General features: G+C 35.9%; 4 protein-coding genes across 6 annotated transcripts; all 4 read left to right on the top strand.

Annotated features, from left to right (window-relative positions):
* Positions 1-339: 339 nt before the first annotated feature.
* On the top strand, positions 340-5186 carry LOC111464469 (shaggy-related protein kinase theta-like). Its single transcript, XM_023108679.1, has 13 exons — positions 340-829; positions 1251-1535; positions 1611-1703; positions 1884-1943; positions 2031-2303; positions 2394-2468; positions 3352-3408; positions 3500-3640; positions 3746-3796; positions 3874-3969; positions 4063-4146; positions 4568-4670; positions 4760-5186. The coding sequence occupies exons 1-13, from the start codon at positions 767-769 to the stop codon at positions 4819-4821; spliced, it is 1443 nt and encodes a 480-aa protein (XP_022964447.1). The 5' UTR covers positions 340-766; the 3' UTR covers positions 4822-5186.
* A 1147-nt stretch (positions 5187-6333) lies between these two features.
* Positions 6334-10265, top strand: LOC111464470. Of its 3 annotated transcripts, none has more exons than XM_023108681.1 (7): positions 6334-6423; positions 7012-7341; positions 7469-7562; positions 8540-8661; positions 8749-8886; positions 9669-9767; positions 9997-10265. In XM_023108681.1, exons 2-7 carry the CDS (start codon positions 7021-7023, stop codon positions 10045-10047), a joined length of 825 nt encoding a protein of 274 aa, XP_022964449.1. In that variant the 5' UTR covers positions 6334-6423; positions 7012-7020; the 3' UTR covers positions 10048-10265. The 3 variants fall into 3 exon arrangements, with proteins under 3 accessions (XP_022964449.1, XP_022964450.1, XP_022964448.1); XM_023108682.1 differs by lacking the exon at positions 6334-6423 and adding an exon at positions 6435-6568; XM_023108680.1 differs by lacking the exon at positions 6334-6423 and adding an exon at positions 6441-6561.
* A 518-nt stretch (positions 10266-10783) lies between these two features.
* On the top strand, positions 10784-14963 carry LOC111464173 (spore coat polysaccharide biosynthesis protein SpsK). Its single transcript, XM_023108257.1, has 6 exons — positions 10784-11171; positions 11284-11443; positions 12427-12614; positions 12830-12953; positions 13725-13855; positions 14642-14963. Exons 1-6 carry the CDS (start codon positions 10950-10952, stop codon positions 14771-14773), a joined length of 957 nt encoding a protein of 318 aa, XP_022964025.1. The 5' UTR covers positions 10784-10949; the 3' UTR covers positions 14774-14963.
* A 1270-nt stretch (positions 14964-16233) lies between these two features.
* Positions 16234-20686, top strand: LOC111464577. The gene is made up of 3 exons (XM_023108851.1): positions 16234-16331; positions 16423-16625; positions 20309-20686. Exons 2-3 carry the CDS (start codon positions 16443-16445, stop codon positions 20381-20383), a joined length of 258 nt encoding a protein of 85 aa, XP_022964619.1. The 5' UTR covers positions 16234-16331; positions 16423-16442; the 3' UTR covers positions 20384-20686.
* The last annotated feature ends 951 nt before the right edge of the window (positions 20687-21637 follow it).

The following is a 21637-nucleotide window of genomic DNA, read 5'->3' as shown; positions in this document are numbered from 1 at the left end:
ATGAAAAGAAAAATAGTAGGGGGGTAAATTGAAATAATGCAAATCTATTTGGCGTGAAAAATAAAGATGGAAATAGAGAGGGTGCAAAATGCAAATGAATTCAAAAAGTGTAGCGGCTAAAATTAAAACGGTCATATAAATGGTCCCCACCCGAATATTCCGTGGAATCCAACAACTCAAATTCGTAAAAAGGAGAGGGGAAGAGGGGCAAAATGGGAAAATAAGGTCACCGGAAAACCACATAATGTGGCGCATCGAGAACCGGCGACAGATCCTGGTTTGACCGACGTACATTAAAACCCGGCCACGAATGATTGGTTTTGATCCCTCTTTGACCCAACCAAAATTTTCGAAAAACGCCATCTCTCAACTTTTTTCCTCTTTTCCCTCTTTTTTAAAACCTAATTTCAACAGTTTCAATTCCCATTCTTTCCCCCTTTCTCTCAATCTCTCTCTCTTTCTCTCTTTGTTTGTTCTTCGTTCCTTCGTTTGTTTGTTTGTTTATTTGTGTTTGGATCCTTTTTTTCTTCTGGGGTTCTTCTATTAACGCCTTTAGCAGCTGGAGGAGAGAGAAATTTGTGTTTCTCTCTCTTCTGCTGGATATCCCTTTGGCCTCTTTTTCATTTTTCGTGTTCGCCCATTTCTGAAGAACCTCTGTTTTGTTCGGGATTTGTTCGTTCAGGGCGTGGTTTGGTGTTTTATGAGCGATTTGGAGTTAAAATCTTTCTGTTCGGTGTGAGAGGATTTTGCAATATCAATAATCGCTATGAATATGATGCGTCGGCTTAAGAGCATTGCTTCTGGAAGGACTTCGATTTCTTCTGACCCTGTGAGTATAGCCTTCATTTTAATTTTGCTTTTGGGAAATTCGAGTTGGGATTGGGGAATTTTTCGGCATTTCAATTCCTCGATCGCGATTGCAAACTGGGAAGTTGCCCGATTTATACGTAACGTTCGTTTTCCTTTTCCTTTTCTTCGACTTTTGAATTAATTTCTATATCTGTCGTTTTCATCCCATAATTGTTCATAAGAAAATAAAGCTCGTATTGATGTTACCCGGTAACTTGGTTCCTCTGATTTAGTTATTTTTTTTCCAATATAGTGTGTTCTATGTATGAAAATCATTCGATAGGCTACTTGCTGATCTGGGTTAAGATCTATATAACATGGTGGATACTCTTAATGCTATGCTATTATGATGTTTTTGTTTTCATTAATTTTGATCTTTTCTTATTAATGTGTATTTTAAGGGTGGAGATCTCGGAACTAAGCGAGCTAAAGTTGATCAAGAAACTGAACAAAAGATCTATGGGGTTTCGGATGATGTCGGAAGAGTTCCCACTGGTTTAGAGTCGAATTTGGCTTCAACTTCTTTGGATAATGCTGCAAGCACATCAAACATTTCATCAACAGCTGGTGTAGAGAAATCTAACAATTCTTCAAAGGCTAGAGCAGAGAAATCTGGTTTTGATAGTCTTCCAAGAGAAATGCGTGAAATGAGAATTATAGATGAGAAATCCAACCATGATGAAAAGGTTAAATATTGCTATGTCAAATTGTTGAAACCATAAACAAGTATTGAGATTCGGTTTGCTATGCTTATGTTTTAGGATTTGGAACCTTCTTTCGTGAATGGCAATGGAACCGAAGCTGGTCAGGTAATCGCAACAACTGTAGGTGGTCGAAATGGAAGACCAAAGCAGGTGACCTTTAAATATCTGCTTATCATATTTCATTTGATGCAACTAAAGCTCTTGATTGCTTGGAACGTTATGACATATATTTCGTTGTAGCCTTTTCAATCAAATCATATGGTGTCTGTTTCCCTGTAATTGAGGTCGAATTGTTTGAAAATTTTCTTTGCTATTGTCACTTTGTTGCAGACAATCTCCTATATGGCAGAGCGAGTGGTCGGTACAGGTTCTTTTGGTGTTGTCTTTCAGGTATTTGATTATGTTGTGTTTGTTTTCGTTCTTTTTTAAATCCCGAGGTTGGTGCAACTTTTGAAATCGCGTGTACATTGTTAATAGGCCAAGTGTTTGGAAACAAATGAAGCTGTAGCAATCAAGAAGGTGCTGCAAGATAAGAGATATAAGAACAGGGAGCTCCAGATTATGCGCATACTTGAACATCCTAACGTTGTTCAACTAAAGCATTGTTTCTTTTCCACTACTGACAAAGAGGAGCTGTACCTCAACCTTGTCCTGGAGTATATCTCTGAAACTGTTTACAAGGTTTCTAAGCATTATAGCAGGATGCACAGGAGTATGCCCATTATTTATGTTCAGCTTTACACGTATCAGGTGAACTTTCAATCGATTTGTTGTTCTTATTGCATTTGGCTGTTGCGATCCCACGTATAAATGTAGTAACTTTTGTTCTCACTTCTTCAGATTTGCCGGGCACTAAATTACTTGCATCATGTTGTAGGGGTATGTCACCGTGATATTAAGCCACAGAATCTATTGGTAGGTTTTTTTCGCTTTATCCACCGTCCCACGTTCTTTTTATTCAGTTGTGTTCTGAGCTTGTTTGTTTGTTTTTTCCCCTTATAGAAAAACCAAACCTAAACTAACTATATAGAAAGGGCTCAAATTTGAAAGATAGGGCCTAATGGATGATTATAGAACTCCATATAAATCGTTGCCCGCCAAGGCTTGAAAATTACCAAGAAACTCCACCAAGCTAGATGCTAATATTTCTCTCAAGTTCAAATTGTCACTTCCCACATCGGTTGGGGAGGGAGGAGAACGAAACACCCTTTATAAGGGTGTGGAAACCTCTCTCTAGCAGACGCGTTTTGAAAACCTTGAGGGTAAGTCCAAAAAAGAAAGCCCAGAGAGGACGATATTTGCTAGTGGTGGGCTTGGGCCGTTACAGTCACTCTCTTGAAGGAACAGATAAAGGCTAAGGGAAATAGAATCTCCATAAAACGGCAATCCCTGCTACAAGTGAATGCGAATAACGCTTCAAAGATGTGTTCTTAGTTGTAAAAACTATATCTACCGCTTTTGCGGAAGGAAACTGTTCGTACAAATAGTATTGTATTTTGATAAATTTTCAATCATTATGGGTTGGCCTATTGGTCATAAAGGTAGGAAATAAAAAGGAATGAGTTCAATACAGGGTGTGCATCTACATAGGACTTCATGTAGGGTCAAGTGGTTATTCAGTGAGATTAATTGAGACACACGCACAAGCTGACCCGAGTACTTATCGACTACAAGGGGATCGAACTGAGAAAAACACTGTCTGCATTGCTTGCTATTTGCACATGTATGGCTGCATATGCTAGCCAAAGGTAGTCATCTTTTACCTGCTGCTTATTTTTTTTTCTGCTCAATTGTGCAGGTTAATCCTCACACTCATCAACTAAAGATATGTGATTTTGGGAGTGCAAAGATGTTGGTATGCATTCATTGTGGAATTTGGATGTGATTCTTATCTGATGAAATTTATTAGTTTAATGATCTGATGGAATTTAATTTCTCGATTTCAGATGCCCGGGGAGCCTAACATATCGTATATTTGTTCACGGTATTATAGGGCCCCAGAACTCATATTTGGGGCAACAGAGTATACAAATGCCATAGATATGTGGTCCGTAGGTTGTGTGATGGCTGAGCTTCTTTTAGGACAGGTAGGTCTTCACTTAAGTTTAACTCATATGGACTCGTTAATAGAGTTATTTCAATACCATTTTGTTCCTCTTTCTGATGAACCATGGACAATTATTTGTTTGCAGCCTCTTTTTCCTGGTGAAAGTGGCGTCGATCAATTGGTGGAGATCATCAAGGTATGGCTAACTTCCTGTTCGACGTGCATCTTTTTTCTGTTCCGCGTTTCTGATTTCTATTTCTTCCCTTGGATTAGATTTTGGGAACCCCAACCAGAGAGGAAATCAAGTGCATGAACCCCAACTATACAGAATTCAAATTTCCTCAGATTAAAGCACACCCGTGGCATAAGGTCTCTTGCATTTCCGTCCTGAATTTTGTAGCCATTTCTTTTGATTCTATTGTTATGAGGGTAGAAATCTCATTCAAACTGTGTAATCTCCAGATATTTCACATGAGAATGCCTGCTGAAGCCATCGACCTTGTCTCGAGATTGCTCCAGTATTCGCCCAACCTACGTTTCACCGCGGTAAGAACAATGACTTGGTTTCTTTGCAATTGCAAACGTTTTTATTTCCTTAGCTGTGTTGTGTTCAGATCGTTTAGAGAGACTAAAAGCGTCTTTTGAATTAACTTGGTTTTGTTTTTGGAATATGGCTAAGAATTCAAAAGTTTCGTTAGTAAACACGAACAGAAATCGTTATTAGGTGGGACCTACATGTTTGGTATCTGAGTTCTTGCTTTTTCTTTGTCCCAAAGTTCTGATTCCTGTATTATTTGATTTTTGAATTTCGTTGAATAGTAGCATTCAGTGTCTGCCATTCCTTTTATGCCATCTAAAGGTTGACTGAATAATGAGATGACATTAATGAGTATCATTATAAGAGAGACCATAGGTTTGAAAAAGAATGGATATCAATCTAACAATTAGTGGCCTTTTTCCATTGCAGTTGGAGGCTTGTGCACACCCGTTCTTCGACGATTTAAGAGATCCGAATGCCTGTTTACCTAACGGTCACTCGCTACCGCCATTGTTCAATTTCACAGCACAAGGTAAAGCCAGCCAAAGTCATCATCATGTTCTGTTCAATGCGTTAACCAGACTATTCTTGTTGGTAGTACTGATCCAAAATTGGTTGCAGAACTTGCTGGTGCATCGGCTGAATTGCGCCATCGCCTCATACCCGAACACATGAGAAATTAAACTAACACGAACATGGGGATACTGTTGATCTTTGGCCAAAACCAACCCCAGAAGATCATCCATCCGTAGTAGATCTGTCTCCACTGTCATCAACAACCTGCTCGTAACACGGAGAGAAGCGAAGGGTACCCGCACCGGGCAAAGGGAGGCAGCTGTGTGCTGGCTAACAAGGCTGGTCTTAAGTACTAATGTCAATACTCAGCTTCATGGCAGGTGTTGTTCTTGACAGTGTATGAGTATCATCTACATTCGGATGAATAGTGCTTCTTGGATGTATGTATACTATTCATTATGAGTTTTGCTTTAGCAGAGAGAATCAGACAAACCCCCATTCAATTTCTTGCTTATGTGCCAATTTATTATCATCTGTGCGTTTGCTGCATTTTGAGAAAGAAGTTGATGGCGGAGATTTTTTTAGAGTATTATAATTCAAAATTTGGGTTCGAGTTCAAACCTCAAAACCAACTAAATGCTTTTTCTTTTTAAAATCTAAACCTAACTCAACAAATGAACTATGGTTCGAGCTTAAATCTGTAATTGGTTAAATTGTTTTTCTTAAGAAAATAAACATTAGTTAGACGGTTCGAGTTGAGCGGTTAAGGTCAGTTTCGAGCTTTTCAAGTTCTCCTCTTCCCAGATTGGTCCAACAAACGCTTGAACTATACCTCTTGAACGTTCCTCTTCAAAATCATATCATTCCTCAATATTTATTGGTTTGTCATGGATCCAAGCACTATCCAGCAAGTGTTCTTCACTACTCCGATCATGATTCTTCATAAAACTCGAGCTCCTACCTCCATTTCCAACCCTAATCAAGCTTTAAAACAACCTCTCGTCTAGATCACTCAAACGTCACCTGAAATCTCTCACCTTCTATTTATAATTACTAAATAAATTTAAAAATCATCTATTTATAATTACTAAAATAAATTTAAAAACCATAAATTTAACCCATATTATTTATGGATACACTCCAATGGAATTTTTATTAGTTAAAATTATTTTATTAATTTAACTCAGTAAAAACAAAAAAAGAATGAACCAATTAAAAATATATTTATTTATATAAAATATGATACTCATATACAATATCAAACATTTGATTCCAGACATCTTATTTTCATGCATTTTAAATAAAACATCGACTCTTAAATGTTTTTTTTTCTCGATTTTTTAAATTAACTAACATGCATTAGCAATCCTAAAGCTAAATCTTGGTTGAAATTTATGAAGTTGTTTAATGGTTAATTTGAGTATGAACATAACTTAATTTTATACCAATTTTAATTTTTTTTAAAAATCAGTGAACGAATTAGCAAAAATTAACGGGTTGCAACGCTTTTAATCATTAACAAATAATTAAATTCATTCACTTCTGTTCTTCTATATTATTAAGTATTTCAAAATGATCACAGTGAAAAACATTTAAAATTATACATAAAATAATGTTAATATCTATGCATTCATTTGTTGTTTAATTTATCTTTAATATATGTATATATTATATTTGCCACAATCTCCCCAATTCCACCAAAAGGCCGGCGAGCAACGTCAAAAGAATATCGCCTGGATTCTCTTCTTTAAATCCAAAATCACTGCCAGGTACATTTCGTCGACCTATCTTTTCTCCAGTTTTGAATTTAGGTCTTTCTGATTTTGATTTGTTCGACTTCCCATTTCGTTACTGTTCGTGTTGGTTCCAAATGAACTGGAGCAATGGCAAGGGAAGGGAAAAGAATGGTTCAATGTTGAGAATCAATTGGTTTTTTTGTTCAATTATTGCCAATGAATGTTTTAAATTGTTGTTAATGTTTGAGATTTATAGCTAAAGTTACGTCGAATTCTCTTTCTCGGGAGCCAACTTGTCGGTTGGTTCGTCCGTCTTTGTTTTGGGTGTTTAGAAATTCAGTCTATTTTGACAGTAAAACGTTTGGATTTGTTGATTACGATGTTTAATGATCTCAAAGTAGTGAGGGAGTGACCTCTGAATTTTGATTTCGCCGTCGTTTGAGTGTAAGTATTACTCGGAAGATTAATGGTTTTCTGGAAAATATTTTGAACTCTTTCATATGTTATTTGTTATAAGGAGCTGGAGGTGTTGGATAGGGTTGATTTTTGCTGTTTTGAGTAGCTAATTCAGATTTTTATCCTAGCGTGCTGAAGTTTTATCTTATTTTCATGTGTTTAAAGCTTGAAGAAATGTTGATGGGACATACAGAGGGTCTATCACAACGCCAATACTCGAAGGATCTTCTTCTATCGAATCTTGTATCCGAATTGGATATTGATGAAGCTGCAGATTGTTCTGAACAAATTCTGTATGAAGCGTCTTTTAAGGAATTTGGGAGATACAGTGTTCAATATGACACTATTATATGGTTTTCGATCTCATTGTTGCTGGTTTTAGCTTGGGGTTTTGGGATAATCATGCTACTATATCTTCCATATCGGAGATATGTGCTTCAGAAGGATTATTTGTCACGAAACTTATATGTCACACCTAGAGAAATAGTTTACAAGGTTTACTTTTATGTTATTTGGTTCTCCCTTTAGAAACTGTGAATCTATATATTTTTCAGAAGAAAGAAAGTGGAGTAGGAGTTAATTATTGTACTCTTTTCTTAACCTTTCTTTTTCTCCCTTTAAGGTTTCAAGACCTTCATTCATACCTTTCTGGGGCATCACAAAAATTGAGAAGCGTGTTCCTCTTTCCTTAGTGATTGATATCATTATCGAACAAGGTATGCATGCATCCCTCTTCTTGTGATTGTGATGCTCTCGAGTATATAATTTTCTTGATCGTGATTAATTTCTGATAAACAGCTTGATATTCTCACTATAAAGATCTCACATGTGGCAGTGCTCTTTTGAACTTTTTTCCTATGCTATATCATTTTTAAATAATAAGTGGCTGTATTTTAATTCGGTGCTATATTGAATAATTAATATATCGTGCTAAAAATCTGGTGAATGATCTGATGTTGAAGTATTGAGATATTTTGTCCCATGATATTATTATATGTCACCAACAGAGTGGAAAAAATGAGTGGTTCTTAGCACTTTCATTTCATGTAGTGATGGCCTGTGTTTAAACACTTATTTGTCTTATAATATATATATATATATATATATATTTGGTTGTGTTTGAGCCTACTAGGCGTACCTCGACTAATCTCACAAGGCAACTACTTGAACTTATTATATTTGGTTACTAAGTAGACTTGCAAAATATTAAATCTCAAATAGATGCGACCATTGTTAACCCGTTCCTTCTGAGCTCTTACTTTTTTCATTGGCCCCAATGACCATTAGAGCAACCTAGGGTGGTTATTTAAACCCTTGTTTGATGCACATAGGATTGTTCAATCTGAAATCATACACTTTTGACCTCACCCCTGGCATGGAAAGAACAAGGAGGGTTCAAGTATTTCCATTGGAATGGAAGGGCTTATTTGCTGTTAAAAAATACAAATATTTTATATGATGATGGATGCTCTATTCTAACTAAATTGATAATCTTACACCATTTTCGATGAACATATGGTTACTACAAGATGTGGGCACTCAACATAAAGATCCATGAGAACAACTATCTCGCTCTTTAAATATGATATTTCCTTCAGCTCTAATATTTCATTTTCATTCTCGAATGCGCTCAGTAGTGAATGTGTATGACCATATGAAACTGCATGGGTTTATAGTTTTTTCTTCTGTGTAGGTTGCTTACAGTCAGTGTACGGAATCCATACCTTCAGAGTTGAAAGCATAGCACATGGAAAAGCTTCTCGTGTTGATGACCTGCAGGTTCAAGGGATTTCTAACCCTGGTCTCTTGAGAAAGGTTGGTTTGTATTCATTTGACTTGTGCACTATTACTATTCTTTATAGTCGTGTCAGAAGAGATGCTCACCTCTTGCATTTCAACCAGATCATCGTAAGAGAAGCTTCAAAAGTTATACAAGATTTTGGCAGAATTTGGAATAGAACTTCAATTACTGCTGAAGGAGAAAGCTTCCTATCAATGGAGGGACCAACTGTTTTAAAATCTCCATCAAAAGGGTTGAAGGTGTGATATGGCCTTTGCTTTTGATTGTTGCTAGTTTTGAGGCTCCTTTTCTTTTTTCCTTCTTCGTACCCCCCTCAATTTAGCGTCCTGAATCAGGGAAAGTACAGGCCTGTGGCTTTGCCAGAAGTCTGTCAATTGGTATGTTAGATAGAAAGTAGAACAAAAGTGATATGGGCTTTTAACTAGTCGTTTCCAAGTTGTGTCAATGCCATTGGACATCATAAAAAAAAATCTCTGTGAGATGTCGGGGAGGAGAACGAAACATTCTTTATAAGGGGGTGGAAACCTCTCCCTAGCAGATGCGTTTTAAAAATCTTGAGAAGAATCCCAAAAGGAAAAACCCAAAGAAGACAATATCTGCTAGCGGTGGGCTAAGGCCATTATGATCTCTCTGTTGACCTTCAATTCCTTTATTTTCTGTTTCATCTCAAGGCTTTATAAAGATAAATACTTCTTTTTTCATTTTTTAGGCACTCGTAATTTGGCCAACAAATGTACGGTTAAATTGCGAAGTATACATCCTTTCCTGTAGGGAAATTCGTTTCTTTGAAGATTATTAATATGCAAACCAAGAAGAAAATATAGGTAGTCTATTATCTAGATGAAATCTATATAGTACTTGATGATTTATTCATGCTTGTGCATATTTGTGTTCCTGTCATCTTAGTGCTTTGCCATCTCATCTAGGAGTCATTTATTTACGTTGGATGTCAATCTTCGATTTAGCTATGTGTTCTGCTGAGTTCTTGCCTTTCTTATATCTTTTGTTTCCAATTCTGCAGGCTACTAGAACACCGCAATATGCGTCGAAGGAGCGTAGAAGTGTATTGTCTCAGGACTTGCTGCTTCAGAAGCTGGAAGAAGTCAATATATCAGTCAAGGTATTACCTCACTTCTTTGATTATTACTGTAGGAGACAAGCGGAATTGATGCTTAGCAAGAGAATAATAACTGCTAGCCTGTAGTGGTTGGTGTAAACTAAATTAAAATGAACACAAACAGCTCAAAAATAGTGTCCTTATTAGATTGCTCAAGCTAGATGTGTTATCGTTCACTTAAATTCTTTACTTCTTCCATTTCTCTCGATTTATTTGTCGACTTCGTGAACAGAAAATCGAGCAGCTTATTAACGAGCCCCACCCCACCCCTGAAATCAGCTGATGGAAACATCAAATTGGTCTATGAACCTGTTTTGTTAGTTGAAGCTTGAGTGAACAGGGGAAAAGAAATTTGGGAGTGCACTGTGTATGTATAAGGTAGGAAAGTAGCTCTGTATATTATGATGTCTTTGTATTGTATATGGATCCATCTTTTTAGTAATTGATTGCGCTGAGACTGAGCTATGTTTGATATGCAAATGGACAATGAGTTGCAAAATCTGTTCGAGCATTCATTCTTTTGTCTAGAGTTTTCACACGCGTTGGTGTTTTTGTTTAGTATCGTATCATATTATAGACAGTCATTTAACTTATGTCTAACTATTAGTTTGAGTGACGGCCAACTTAAATATAGCTTAACTAGTTAGGTATATATATTCGTTGTTCAAGAGCGGGTCATTTAACTTTAGGTCTAACTATTAATTTGAGTGACGATCAACTTAAATATAGCTCAACTAGTTAGACATATATACTCGTTCAAAAGATTTCATTCCACATTTTTTAACTAATCAGATCAATAAATTAAGGTCTATTGAAAGTTCGATAAAAAAAAAAAAAAAGATGAACATGTTTAACTCATTTAGATTGTTGTTCTAAACCCACAAAATCAATACTGATAGAATTTTTTTGATCAAATTTCTTTTGGAATTTTATGGTTTTTTTTTTTTTTTTTTTTGAAGTATTAGAAAAAGGATTCGACCAACCGATATTAATTCAAACCATTTGATAAAACATTTGCAATTGCAATTTCAAGTATGGACGATGAATCATGAACATATTCGAACGGAAACTTTTTAGAAGCGTGAGAATCCATTACATTTATCCACTGGCATTCAATAACCCGAATTGAGCTCCATTTTCTCTTCCGAGGAATCAGAAGCGACTTCCCCATTTCTGGCAACAAATATGAGCAAGAAGAAGGTTCTGGTATTGGGCGGCACAGGTTACTTAGGTCAGCATCTTCTATCAGGCTTTTCCGACATCGATGGAGTTTCATATGATCTCGCATTCACTTATCACTCCTTCGCGCCTGATGATTTGGTGCGAGCTCTTCCTCATCTGCTTGCTTTTCAAGTTGATTTGAAATCTGGTCAAGGATTCGATGCCATTGTCCAGAAATTTGGCCAGGTTTGCCTCTCTCTTCTGCCGATTCAAGTTATCGTTTATTTCGTTTTTGTGTGCTAAGATGGAGCGTCCTTATTGCTTGAATTTAGTGCTGAAATATGATTTCGATTACCAGCCCGATATTGTTGTTAATTGTGCTGCTATCTCTGTACCTCGTGCCTGCGAAACAGACCCTGCTTCTGCATTGTCTATCAACGTGCCTACTGCTCTTGGAAATTGGTTGTTGAGCTTTGAACAGATGAATACACTTCTCATTCATCTATCAACTGATCAAGGTAACTCTTGTCTTCTTTGTTATTATTTTTATTATTTCTCTTACTTGGTTATTGATATTTTAAGTTGATTAAAGGCACCAACTCTACCGCCAGCCACTGGCCGATATTGTTGTTTGGATTTTTCCTTTTAGGCTTGGTTTTTAAAACGCACCCAGAGGTTTTCACATTCTTATAAGGAATGTTTCGTACCCCTTCTCTAACCGTTGTGGGATCTCACAATCCACTCTCTTGAGGCCCAACGTTCTCGTTAACATACCATCCGGTGACTAACTCTGATACCATTTGTAACAGCCTAAGCCTACTGCTAGCAGATATTGTTCTTTTTGGGTTTTCTCTTTAAGGGCTTCCCTTCAAAGTTTTAAAACGCGTGTACTAGGGAAAGTATACGGAATGTTTCGTTTCCCTCTCCAACCGATGTGGAATCTCACAAGTCTAAACACTCGTATATATAAATAAAAGGCTCTCGCTGGTAATGCTTACGCTAGAAGACCTTTGAACCTGAACAAAATCAACTCACTACATAAGTTTCTAATAACATAGTTAGTGTGTCCTCTAAATGCTAATTTGGATTGGGCAGAAAATTGATAGTATTAAAAATTCTTTCAATTCATAGATTAAATAAACTCAAGATCTTGAAAGCGTTTGTCAAATGCTTTAGAAGGATTTTAAATGTTAATGACTAAATAGATACAATTTGAAAGTTGAGGGACACAACTGATAATTCAACCTTTTTGCTTTGTCTTTTCTCGTCTTTTGAGTCTATAGAACTTCCCATTCTTAGGAATTATAATCTCAGTTCAATTATAGAGGTCATTTGAAGATTTTGGTATTTTGACTGTAAGTAACCTGAGAATCATCATTTCCTACTTGCTTCCATCTTGTCAAGAACATAAGATATTACCTTTATCTGTTGGACGGGACATCTTTCTGATTCTGTATGATATAATTCAACTGGGTAGTGCTTGATTTTATTTTCCCACTAGTTTATGAAGGCATGAGATCATTCTACAAGGAAGATGATGAAACCATTCCTGTGAATGTCTATGGGAAGTCAAAGCTAGCGGCTGAACAGTATGTTTCTGAGAAATTTTCCAACTTTGCAATCTTGAGATCTAGTATCATTTTTGGTCCTCAGACCATCTCGCCTGTTCATAAATCTCTGCCAGTTCAGGTACATGGTCCTTCGTTATGCTGTACTTCTGAAATTTTCTTGTACATTTATGCCTTTATAGATATTTTGAATTGTAAAGACAAATGTCTGCAAGTTCAAGCATATAGATCTGGCCATTTTAAAAGCAACTACTGGAAGGGAAATATGTAGTCGTTATTTGTGAATTAACTTGTATAACCAATTCAATTGATACTTTGTTCATCCATTTGATACAGTGGATCGATGCTGCTTTATCTAAAGGAAATGAAGTTGAATTCTTTCATGATGAGTTTCGATGTCCTGTGTATGTCAAGGATGTCGTGAGTGTCATAATAACATTGATTAAGACATGGATATCAGGTATGGATTTTGTAGAGTATTGATAAATGATGATATAAGTGGTGCTTCCCAGGTCCCCTGCAGTTAAATCCTTCCGCATTGCATAAATTACTGTATCCTTAGAACTCGAGGACAAAGTTGTTGGAAAGTCTCTATACCAAATATATCTTATGTCCGTATCAAAATTACCTTCAGGAGAAGACCGTTTGATTTAAAATTTTCTCAGTGACAAATGCTGGGATAATCAGAAAAGAAAAGTTTGGGTAGAGTCGGAGTTTAATGTTAGCTAGGTAAGCGTCTTACAGTAAGAAGAGTAATTTAAACCTAGTAGACCATCTCCATGGGGTGGTGAAGGGAGGAGGAGTACAACCTATAGAACAATTGTTATTCAAGTCAGGCCATGTTGAATAAATGATTGTTTACGTGAGATCCCACATCGGTTGGAGAGGGGAACGAAACATTGTTTATAAGAGTGAAAATTTCTCCCTAGCAGACACATTTTAAAAACTTTGAGGGAAGCTCAAAAAAATAATACCCAAAAAGGAAAATATCTACCGGTGGTGAGCTTGGGTTTGGGTGGTTATTTATGGATAAACATGTTACTTACCATGGATAGTTCACAATTTGATCAGTTTCTTGTGAGGTGGTGAGAGGAACTTTTACTCTATGTTCATGCTCATGATTGATAGTTCTTGTTCAATTATTTTTCTCCTCAGTTTTGACATGTATGCATTCATTTTTCCTTCATTATATTAAGTTATCTGTTTGCAATTATGGATGAGTGAATTCCAGAGGGCAAGCAAATGCAATTGGTGTTAAATGTTGGTGGACCAAATCGCTTGTCACGTGTTGAAATGGCCGAGACTGTTGCAGAAATTAGAGGACATAACAAATCATTGATCAAAAGAGTGTCTGCATCATCGGTATGTTTTCTTCTTGATCTTCTCTATATCATAGAATGAATTAAGCCATTCAATATCAGCAGATGATCGTCGAACTGGCACATCCATTAGCACCCCCTTGAGAAATATTACCAAAAAACATTTCAAATGGCACACGTTTTCTAGCTTTTTGTAACGGCCTAAGTCCACCGCGAGCAGATATTGTCCTTTTTGAGCTTTCTCTCTCGGATTTTCCTTCAAGATTTTTAAAACGTGTCTACTAGAAAGAGGTTTTCACACCCTTATAAAAAATGTTTTGTCCTCTCCCCCAACCGATGTAAGATCTCACAATCCACCCCCTTTGGGGTTTGATGTCCTTGTTGCCACTCATTCCCTTCTCCAATCGATGGGACCCCATCGCTGGCACCTTGCCCAGTGTCTGGCTCGGATGGTAAACCATTTGTAACGGTCCAAACCCACAGCTAGTAGATATTGTTCTCTTTGAGTTTTCCCTTTCGAGCTTCCCCTCAAGGTTTTTAAAACGCATCTACTAGGGAGAGGTTTCCACACTCTTATAAAGAATGATTCATTCTCCTCCCCAACCAATGTGGGATCTCACAATTTTCTTCGGACACCTTTCAATTGACTAACCTTTGGATACGTCTAATAGCTGGTTTCTTATTTGTTATTGTGCCATAGGTGTCCCACTTTACATCAGACTGTTATTTTAGTAGGCTAAATATATTGCTGTTAGGTGAAAATCTATGATCTTATGGCAACTTATTTCTACTTTTGGTATGAGTCTTAGTTTTGTCTTGAACGTTTCAGATTGATCGAGGGGTAAAATCCCCTGCAGACATTTCAATGAACATCAGTAATCTGGTTCGGAAACTTGCCATTTCTCCTGTTTCATTCAATGAAGGTGTCAGATTGACACTTGCAGCCGAGACTAAAGAGTGATGTTCAATATAACCAACCACTTGTTGCTTTGGTTTTGAAGACTCGATGACAATTATTTGGTTATGAAGGTCAGTAAACTGCTTCAAATGCTGCAAATTAAATTGAAACCTTTGTTCAAGAAGAAGATGAATGATTTTTTTTTTTTTTTTTTTTACTTCCATATTATAGAAATGAAGAACCATTTGTTCCATGAGTTTGAGACCTATAAAGTACACTAATAATTTTAACTAGACGCATTTTAAAACCATGAAGTAGACAGTTGATACGTAACGGGCCAAAGTGGATAGTATCTACTAGCAGTGGACATGACCATTCTTATATATGGTATCAGACTCAAACTATTGGGCCTCCAACAAGAGGTGGATTGTGAGATCTCATATTGGTTGGAGAGAGTAAGAAAACATTTCTTATAAGAGCGTGGAAACCTCTCCCTATTAGGCGCATTTTAAAAGGGTAAAGCTGACGGTGCATTTTGAAAGGGGCGTAGAAACAATAATAATAATAATTTTAGTTCAATAACTCTGCTAAACTTTTCTTATTTCATTTAAAACAAAACAATTTTTTTTTATTACATTTTATCCAGACGCAGCTATTTTCCCTTCTTTTCTTTTTAATAAAATTCTTATTAGATACGAAAATAAATCTAAAATCAGTAGGAGACAACTTGACCACTTTAAATTCTAAAACAATTTAATTTAAGAAATAATTAAAAATCTCTAATTAAAAATTTTAAAATCTTAAACCTCTTAATTTTAAAAATCTGTTTTGCTCTCTTAATCGACTATTTGAGTGATTTGAATCCTTAATTTTATTATTATTATTATTATTTTAAGTTCTAGTTATGTCCACGTATAATCTTCATTTTATAGCTAATGAAATGATTATTTTGAATCAATTAAAAAGTTAACCGATAAAACCTATTATTAAAATTGAAGTTATTTGTACCATTTTTGCCACATGTACAATATACCACTATTTTATAAATTAACGTCACATCATATTTTTGTCATTCGTTTTAATAATAAAGTTGACATAATTGTTTTTTTATATATAATAAATAAATTTAAAGTTAGAGGAAAAAAAATCAAACTAGTATAATTAAAATATATCATGAATTTAAAAAATACTATTTTCATTAATACGAGATCTTTTAAAAAAAATTAAGTAAAGTTATGAGAGTGAACAATATCGTACTATTGTTTAAGTTCGTGATTTCAAATGTGATATTAAAATCATGTTCTTAATTTAATTATCTTAATAGAACCATTAGACGGACGTTATTCAAGAGAAGGAAGGATCTCCGTAGGACGTGATTCTTAAGAAGAAAAGTATTTGTAATTAATGTTTATTTTAAAATTAGATGGTTTGATTTCGAATTTAAAAAAATGAGAAACAATTAAAAAAAAAATAATAATAATAATACAGAGCCCGTTGGTGCAAAAAGACCAAAATCTCCTCGCTCAACGACGTTTTTATCGATGGTTTCCCAAAATATTGCCTCTCGAGTGTACACGGGCTCTTCCTCGTTGGCTAGCGATCAAAATCCCCAAATTTTCAGGTAGTAAAAATCGACGAAATCCATCTCTTCTCGGTTCATTTCTCTAAACTGATTGCTAATTGGGTTTTGATCTCCATTTCTGATCTCCAGTTTTCAGAGAGCAGTGAAACCATGGGAGGAGGTGAACATGGACATGGACATGGGGAAGCGCATGGGGACTTTAGGGCTAAGGTTTGGAGCATGAGTGGAGGACCTTATTGCCGGCCCAAGCACTGGAAACGCAATACTGCTATTGCCATGGCCGGGATCGTTCTCATCTGCATCCCTATCGCTATGAAATCTGCAGAGCTTGAGGTTTCTATATCCTCATTTTTGTCTATCAATTCCTTGCTTTTTTTTGTTTGTTTAGCGATATAAAGATTATTCGACTTATGGATTTTTGTATATTTCTTTTAATTGTTGCTTTGGGTTAGGGGGGCGGGGGAACATGGATTCGTTCTTTTTTTCCCCTATAGATAGACGAGTTGGAGTAACAAAATTTGAACTACAACTTACATCGATTCGACCCTAACTAAAAATCGAAGGATCTAACTGCAACCCTAGGGCGTGGTTGGTTGAATCTTTATCTTATGTCGGAAGCTATTGCTAGTAAACCGTACATTTCTCTCTTACCTTTTGTTAAGCGCACTATTGAATGGCTTCAGGATACTTGTGGCCTGTATGGGTTTTAATCAGTAGCATCGTTGTGGTTGATTCATAGGTGATCTTTGGTTTTGGGATATATAAGGTCTTAACAATCTTTCTGGATTTAAAAAAAAAAAAGAAAAAAAGAAAAAAAATCGAATATGAAAAACTGAACACATAAAACTAGGGCAATCGGGTGTTCAACTCTAACGACAATAGATATTGCATTGGAAGTTTGTCCAAATTTTCAGATAAGAGAGAAGGGGATTATATTAACTTTCACATTATGGGGAAGACCTCAAGAAAATTTAAATATCTTATTCTAGTTTTGTAGAGTGATACAGTTAGGAAAAAGAAAAAAAAAAAAAAAAACTCACCAATGAAGAACCAAGGACTCTCAGTATGCCCAATCAGAAACTTCAGCTATTTTTCATATTGTTACTCATCCCATATTTGCTGACAAAGATAAAAATGCCATGGAGGACTGGGCTCAAAGGAGAATTTGAATGTTTTTGGATGTTTGCCTTTCCAAATGGTTTTGTGCATGAAGTGGTTGATTGTGAAGGTTCGCTGATAATTATCACACCATGAAGAAGCTATTTGCTTTTAGTGGCCTTTCTTTGGAATTTGGTGGTAGGCTGCAAGAAGGTGGGAAAGAGCGTTCTTTAACTTAGTATAATCTGAACAGTAATTTGTAGTCCACCATTGGTGGTAAGGACATTCATCAATGAAATTCACTGTTTCTTTCTCTAGAAAAAAGAAGAAAAAGAATCTTCGAAAAGTATTCTAAAATCAAGGTCCCGAGCCGAAGTACTGAAGTTTCATGAATCTTTAATGGAAGGAAAGGTTCACTTGGTTAAAAAAGGAAATTTGGTGTAGGCATCGGCAAGAAGGGATGTCATTCCTATCCACAAGTCTTCTAAAAAGAATGTTGGCAGTGAAGCCATATTCTACTTAAGCTTGGTTCTCTTTGAGCTCCTTTTGTTTGTAAACTTAGCGAATGAACGAGAGTATGTACTAGGATAAAACAGACTTGGATAAAACAAATTTTCTCTAAAGGACCTTCTTTTCTATATAGAACTTCCAAATTTATTTAGTAATAAGAATTTTGTGCCTTGCGTTGATGTTGCCAATACCCAACCCCCTCCCCAACAGGAGGTTGGACCTTCTTCCCATTGATCAAGTGACAACTGCCTTTTTTATGTGTACCTTCCTATAGAAATATTTGAAAGTTTCTCCACAATAACGATCGCTTCTATGGGCAAAGTAACTAGACTTATAGTAAGTGAGAAGGTTGGCAAGAGTTGACTCAACTAAAGTTGACCCCCCTTGGACAAAGATAAGCTATTTCATCTGTGAAGCTTCTTCTCCATTCTTTTAATAATAGATCCAAAGGCATTAGTGCAGTATAGAGCCCAAAAGGCATTGCAATGATTTTCATTGACTGGAACTTGTGAACAAGAGATTGACCAAGATTTTAGCTTCCATCTGATGTTAGAGGCAAAGAGATCTATGAAGGGTCTTCGTAGTTGGTGCCCAAAATCTATAATTTTCTTCTATTTATGTTAAGAACGAATGCTTTCTCAAAGAGTTTTACAATGTTGAAGAGATTAAGTATAGTTTCACTCATCTCATGAGGGGAGAAAAGTATGGTGTCATATCCAAATTGTGAATGATGTGTGGGTTGAGGGGCATCTTTGAAATTAAAACTTAAAATCATTGGTCAGAGGAATTGGAGGGAGAATAATGTAGGAAATAATCATACACAGTAGCAATGCATGATTTCTATATATTTAGTACTTCTCCTCAGGCTCTTAATTCAAATTTATTTCGTATTCTTCATTATTTGGTACGAAATAATAAGTCAAACATCCGATTTATCAAAACTCTGCCACAAGCAACTCCATACTCTAGTGGTTAAATGGCACAACCACACTATATATTCAGATCCTCTTCTCTGCCCATGCACAGAATACACCATTTTGAGCTTAAGACACGAGATGTCTACAGACTGACAGTAAGCATAATTGTCATGGATGGAAGACTTCACCCTCCAACATTCTCACTGATTTGATTTTTGAACCAAGTTTCTTTGATTTGATCTTCAACCTCGAACTTTAGACTATTTACAACTCAATCAAACACCCTAGTGATTCCTGGACTTGTAAAAGCTTCGTGCTGACAATAATGCCCAAAACTAGCACTCAAAATTGTAAAAGCTTCGTTGAGCAGTTTCCTCTTTTGATGAGAGGCCTGAAGGATGAAACATAGGTAGTTGTGAGGGGCTCCATAAATTTCCCTGGGTAGTTGTGTCATATCATTTTAATTATATCTCCAATTGTTGACGTCAGTGGATAAATATCTGGGATGAAGGTGGGTGGCTTAATAAACGTGTTGTCGTCCATTTAATGTTTAAATTAGTTGGGTTGAGTTATAGATTCATTCGTTTTGGATCTGGTTCAATTATGTTTGCACTTGTTTGGATTAAGTTGCTTTATGATTTTCCTAAAATTAATTTGAGATAAACCAACTCAAATTTATTTATTTAAAAAATATTTCTCACAAGGGATAAAACCATTGGTTCATATCTCTCCTTGATACCGAAAAAGAATGGTGTAAATATATATCGTTGAAAGTTTCACCTGCATAAGACAGGATATTCCATATTGGTGTTTTTTGAGAAGTGAGATCAAAGAGCGTATAAATTCTTGAAAAGTGATGCTAGTAATTGTCCCAACATGTCATCTTTTATTAAAGCTGATGTCCAGGATTGATATAAATTTTAGGTTTTGTCACGTCCTTATTTAGGGGGGGAACTGCTGCATTTCATATCTGACCTGCTTAAGCCTTCCATAGTGTTAGAAAAGAATCTCTGAATTTTTTTACTTTTTTTTTGTTAATTAATAAGAAACCATGAGAAATATATTAAAAAGGAAAGGCTCAAAAGACAACTGCAAAAGAAGGGCCTTCCGGTTGTTAATGATTCGGAAGGCCCTTCTTTCTGGACATCTTGTTTAAAAATTCACTATATATATGCATGCTATAAATGTCTTGAATCCCAGCCATTAAAATATTTATTTCTGGGGGGGTGGGGGGGAGTTATTTCATTGGTTAACCATTGATTTGGTTCTTATAATATGATTTCAAAGTTCTAGTTCATTCTTTTTGTTTAAGGCAGGAAGCTCTTCCCCGCCCTCTATATATATTACTGATTGAGCATATGGACCATAATTCTTTCACATTGGAATCAGATTCTGTTCTCCTGACACAAGCTTTTCTGACATTTTTGTTATGTCTCAAGTATCATCAGCAAGTAACCTTTTTTAATTTTTCTCTTCTCAACTTGGATGCAGCAACGGCCACACAATCCCGTTCGGCCAATTCCTTCACAGCTCTGGTGCAAGAATTTTGGAAACAAGGAGTATTAATCTATCATCTGAAAATTGAGTAAAGAAAATATGAGCCAGAAACTGCATTCCTGATTTGCAGTTGGAGAGGTCTTTGGATCTGGTAATTGCAGAGACTAAAATTTTCAGCTCTTGGGTGTTATATTTCCCAATTATGTCAATCTTGTATTTGGTTGTCTCCTGCTACCAATTGTTAGTAACCAAAATAAGCTGCTGTTTGTTTTAATAGCCATGTTTAAAGTTAAGTGTTCCCATAACGACCAGAAGGAAGAAACTCTGTCTAGTTTGGATTGTTCAAATTCAATTTCTTCATCATTTTTCTTACTCTCTCTCATAAACGGAAATAGTTGGTTCAATTCTGGTCGGTTTGAGTCGGTTCGACGTGTTTGCTTCTCCAAAAGCCAAGTTCAGTATTGGTTTTTCTTTCGTTCAGCATCAGATTTGGTCTAAACACCACTTGAATAGGCCCTTTACATCCATCCTATCAATGCATTGTGCACTATTTGGATGGTGGTGATGTCAAATTTCTAGAACAACAAGGAATATTCCTTGTGAATTATTAGTATTATTATTATTGTTGTGGGAATTTACAACGCTTAAGAATTCAAAATTCTTATTCTCCCTCAAGGACCCCCTGGTTCTGTGCTGCAATATTTAGTGGACAAAAACAGATGGGATGGGGATATTTCAACATGGGGCTGCTGCAGTTTGCCGCAGCAGTCAGCAAGAAAATCAATCCAGGTTCTTTGGGACATTACGAAGAATGAGTGTTGGACATTCATACTTATCTCTTAAGGGCGAATCCAGTTCAGTTCCCACTTGAATGAATTACGTTTATTTGGCCCTTACCATTTTCTGATGCTTCACCTCTTCCATCTGTTCATTGTTCAATGCTGCCTAGACTTGACTTGGATTTTTGCTTCCTTCTTAGTCTTACCCTTTTTTGTGAAATTACAAATTTACCCCTATTGAACTTTAGAATGATCCAAATATAGGGACCAAATTTGTAATTTAGTTTTTAATGTCTTTTTTGACTAAAAAAAATGTCATTGGAATGATTAAATTGTCAAAATCGATAAAAGGAAAGCTAAATAGACTTTAATAATAAATATTTGAAATATTATTTATCTAAATATAATATACATATATATATATATGAGTTGAAAGTGATTGATTCATCCTTTTTTTTGTTTTTTTTTTTGGCTTTTGATTTAATGAGGAATGAAAATTTCGATCATCAAGTTTGGTCCTGAGATGCTTTCTATTTCAATGTAT

The sequence above is a fragment of the Cucurbita moschata genome, unplaced genomic scaffold, assembly GCF_002738365.1.
Source record: "Cucurbita moschata cultivar Rifu unplaced genomic scaffold, Cmos_1.0 Cmo_Scf00030, whole genome shotgun sequence".
NCBI lineage: Eukaryota > Viridiplantae > Streptophyta > Magnoliopsida > Cucurbitales > Cucurbitaceae > Cucurbita > Cucurbita moschata.
This window is presented reverse-complemented; position numbering and strand designations above follow the sequence as displayed.

Excerpts from the sequence above, each read along its gene's own strand:
- LOC111464173 (XM_023108257.1), top strand. The coding sequence starts at position 10,950 with ATGAGCAAGAAGAAGGTTCTGGTATTGGGCGGCACAGGTTACTTAGGT. Across the intron at positions 12,615-12,829 it reads ATAAATCTCTGCCAGTTCAG|TGGATCGATGCTGCTTTATC; the intron begins GTACATGGTCCT and ends CATTTGATACAG. Across the intron at positions 13,856-14,641 it reads AAAGAGTGTCTGCATCATCG|ATTGATCGAGGGGTAAAATC; the intron begins GTATGTTTTCTT and ends TGAACGTTTCAG.
- LOC111464577 (XM_023108851.1), top strand. The coding sequence starts at position 16,443 with ATGGGAGGAGGTGAACATGGACATGGACATGGGGAAGCGCATGGGGAC. Across the intron at positions 16,626-20,308 it reads TGAAATCTGCAGAGCTTGAG|CAACGGCCACACAATCCCGT; the intron begins GTTTCTATATCC and ends ACTTGGATGCAG.
- LOC111464469 (XM_023108679.1), top strand. The coding sequence starts at position 767 with ATGAATATGATGCGTCGGCTTAAGAGCATTGCTTCTGGAAGGACTTCG. Across the intron at positions 830-1,250 it reads CTTCGATTTCTTCTGACCCT|GGTGGAGATCTCGGAACTAA; the intron begins GTGAGTATAGCC and ends GTGTATTTTAAG. Across the intron at positions 1,536-1,610 it reads AATCCAACCATGATGAAAAG|GATTTGGAACCTTCTTTCGT; the intron begins GTTAAATATTGC and ends CTTATGTTTTAG.
- LOC111464470 (XM_023108680.1), top strand. The coding sequence starts at position 6,538 with ATGGCAAGGGAAGGGAAAAGAATG. Across the intron at positions 7,342-7,468 it reads CTAGAGAAATAGTTTACAAG|GTTTCAAGACCTTCATTCAT; the intron begins GTTTACTTTTAT and ends TCTCCCTTTAAG. Across the intron at positions 9,768-9,996 it reads AAGTCAATATATCAGTCAAG|AAAATCGAGCAGCTTATTAA; the intron begins GTATTACCTCAC and ends CTTCGTGAACAG.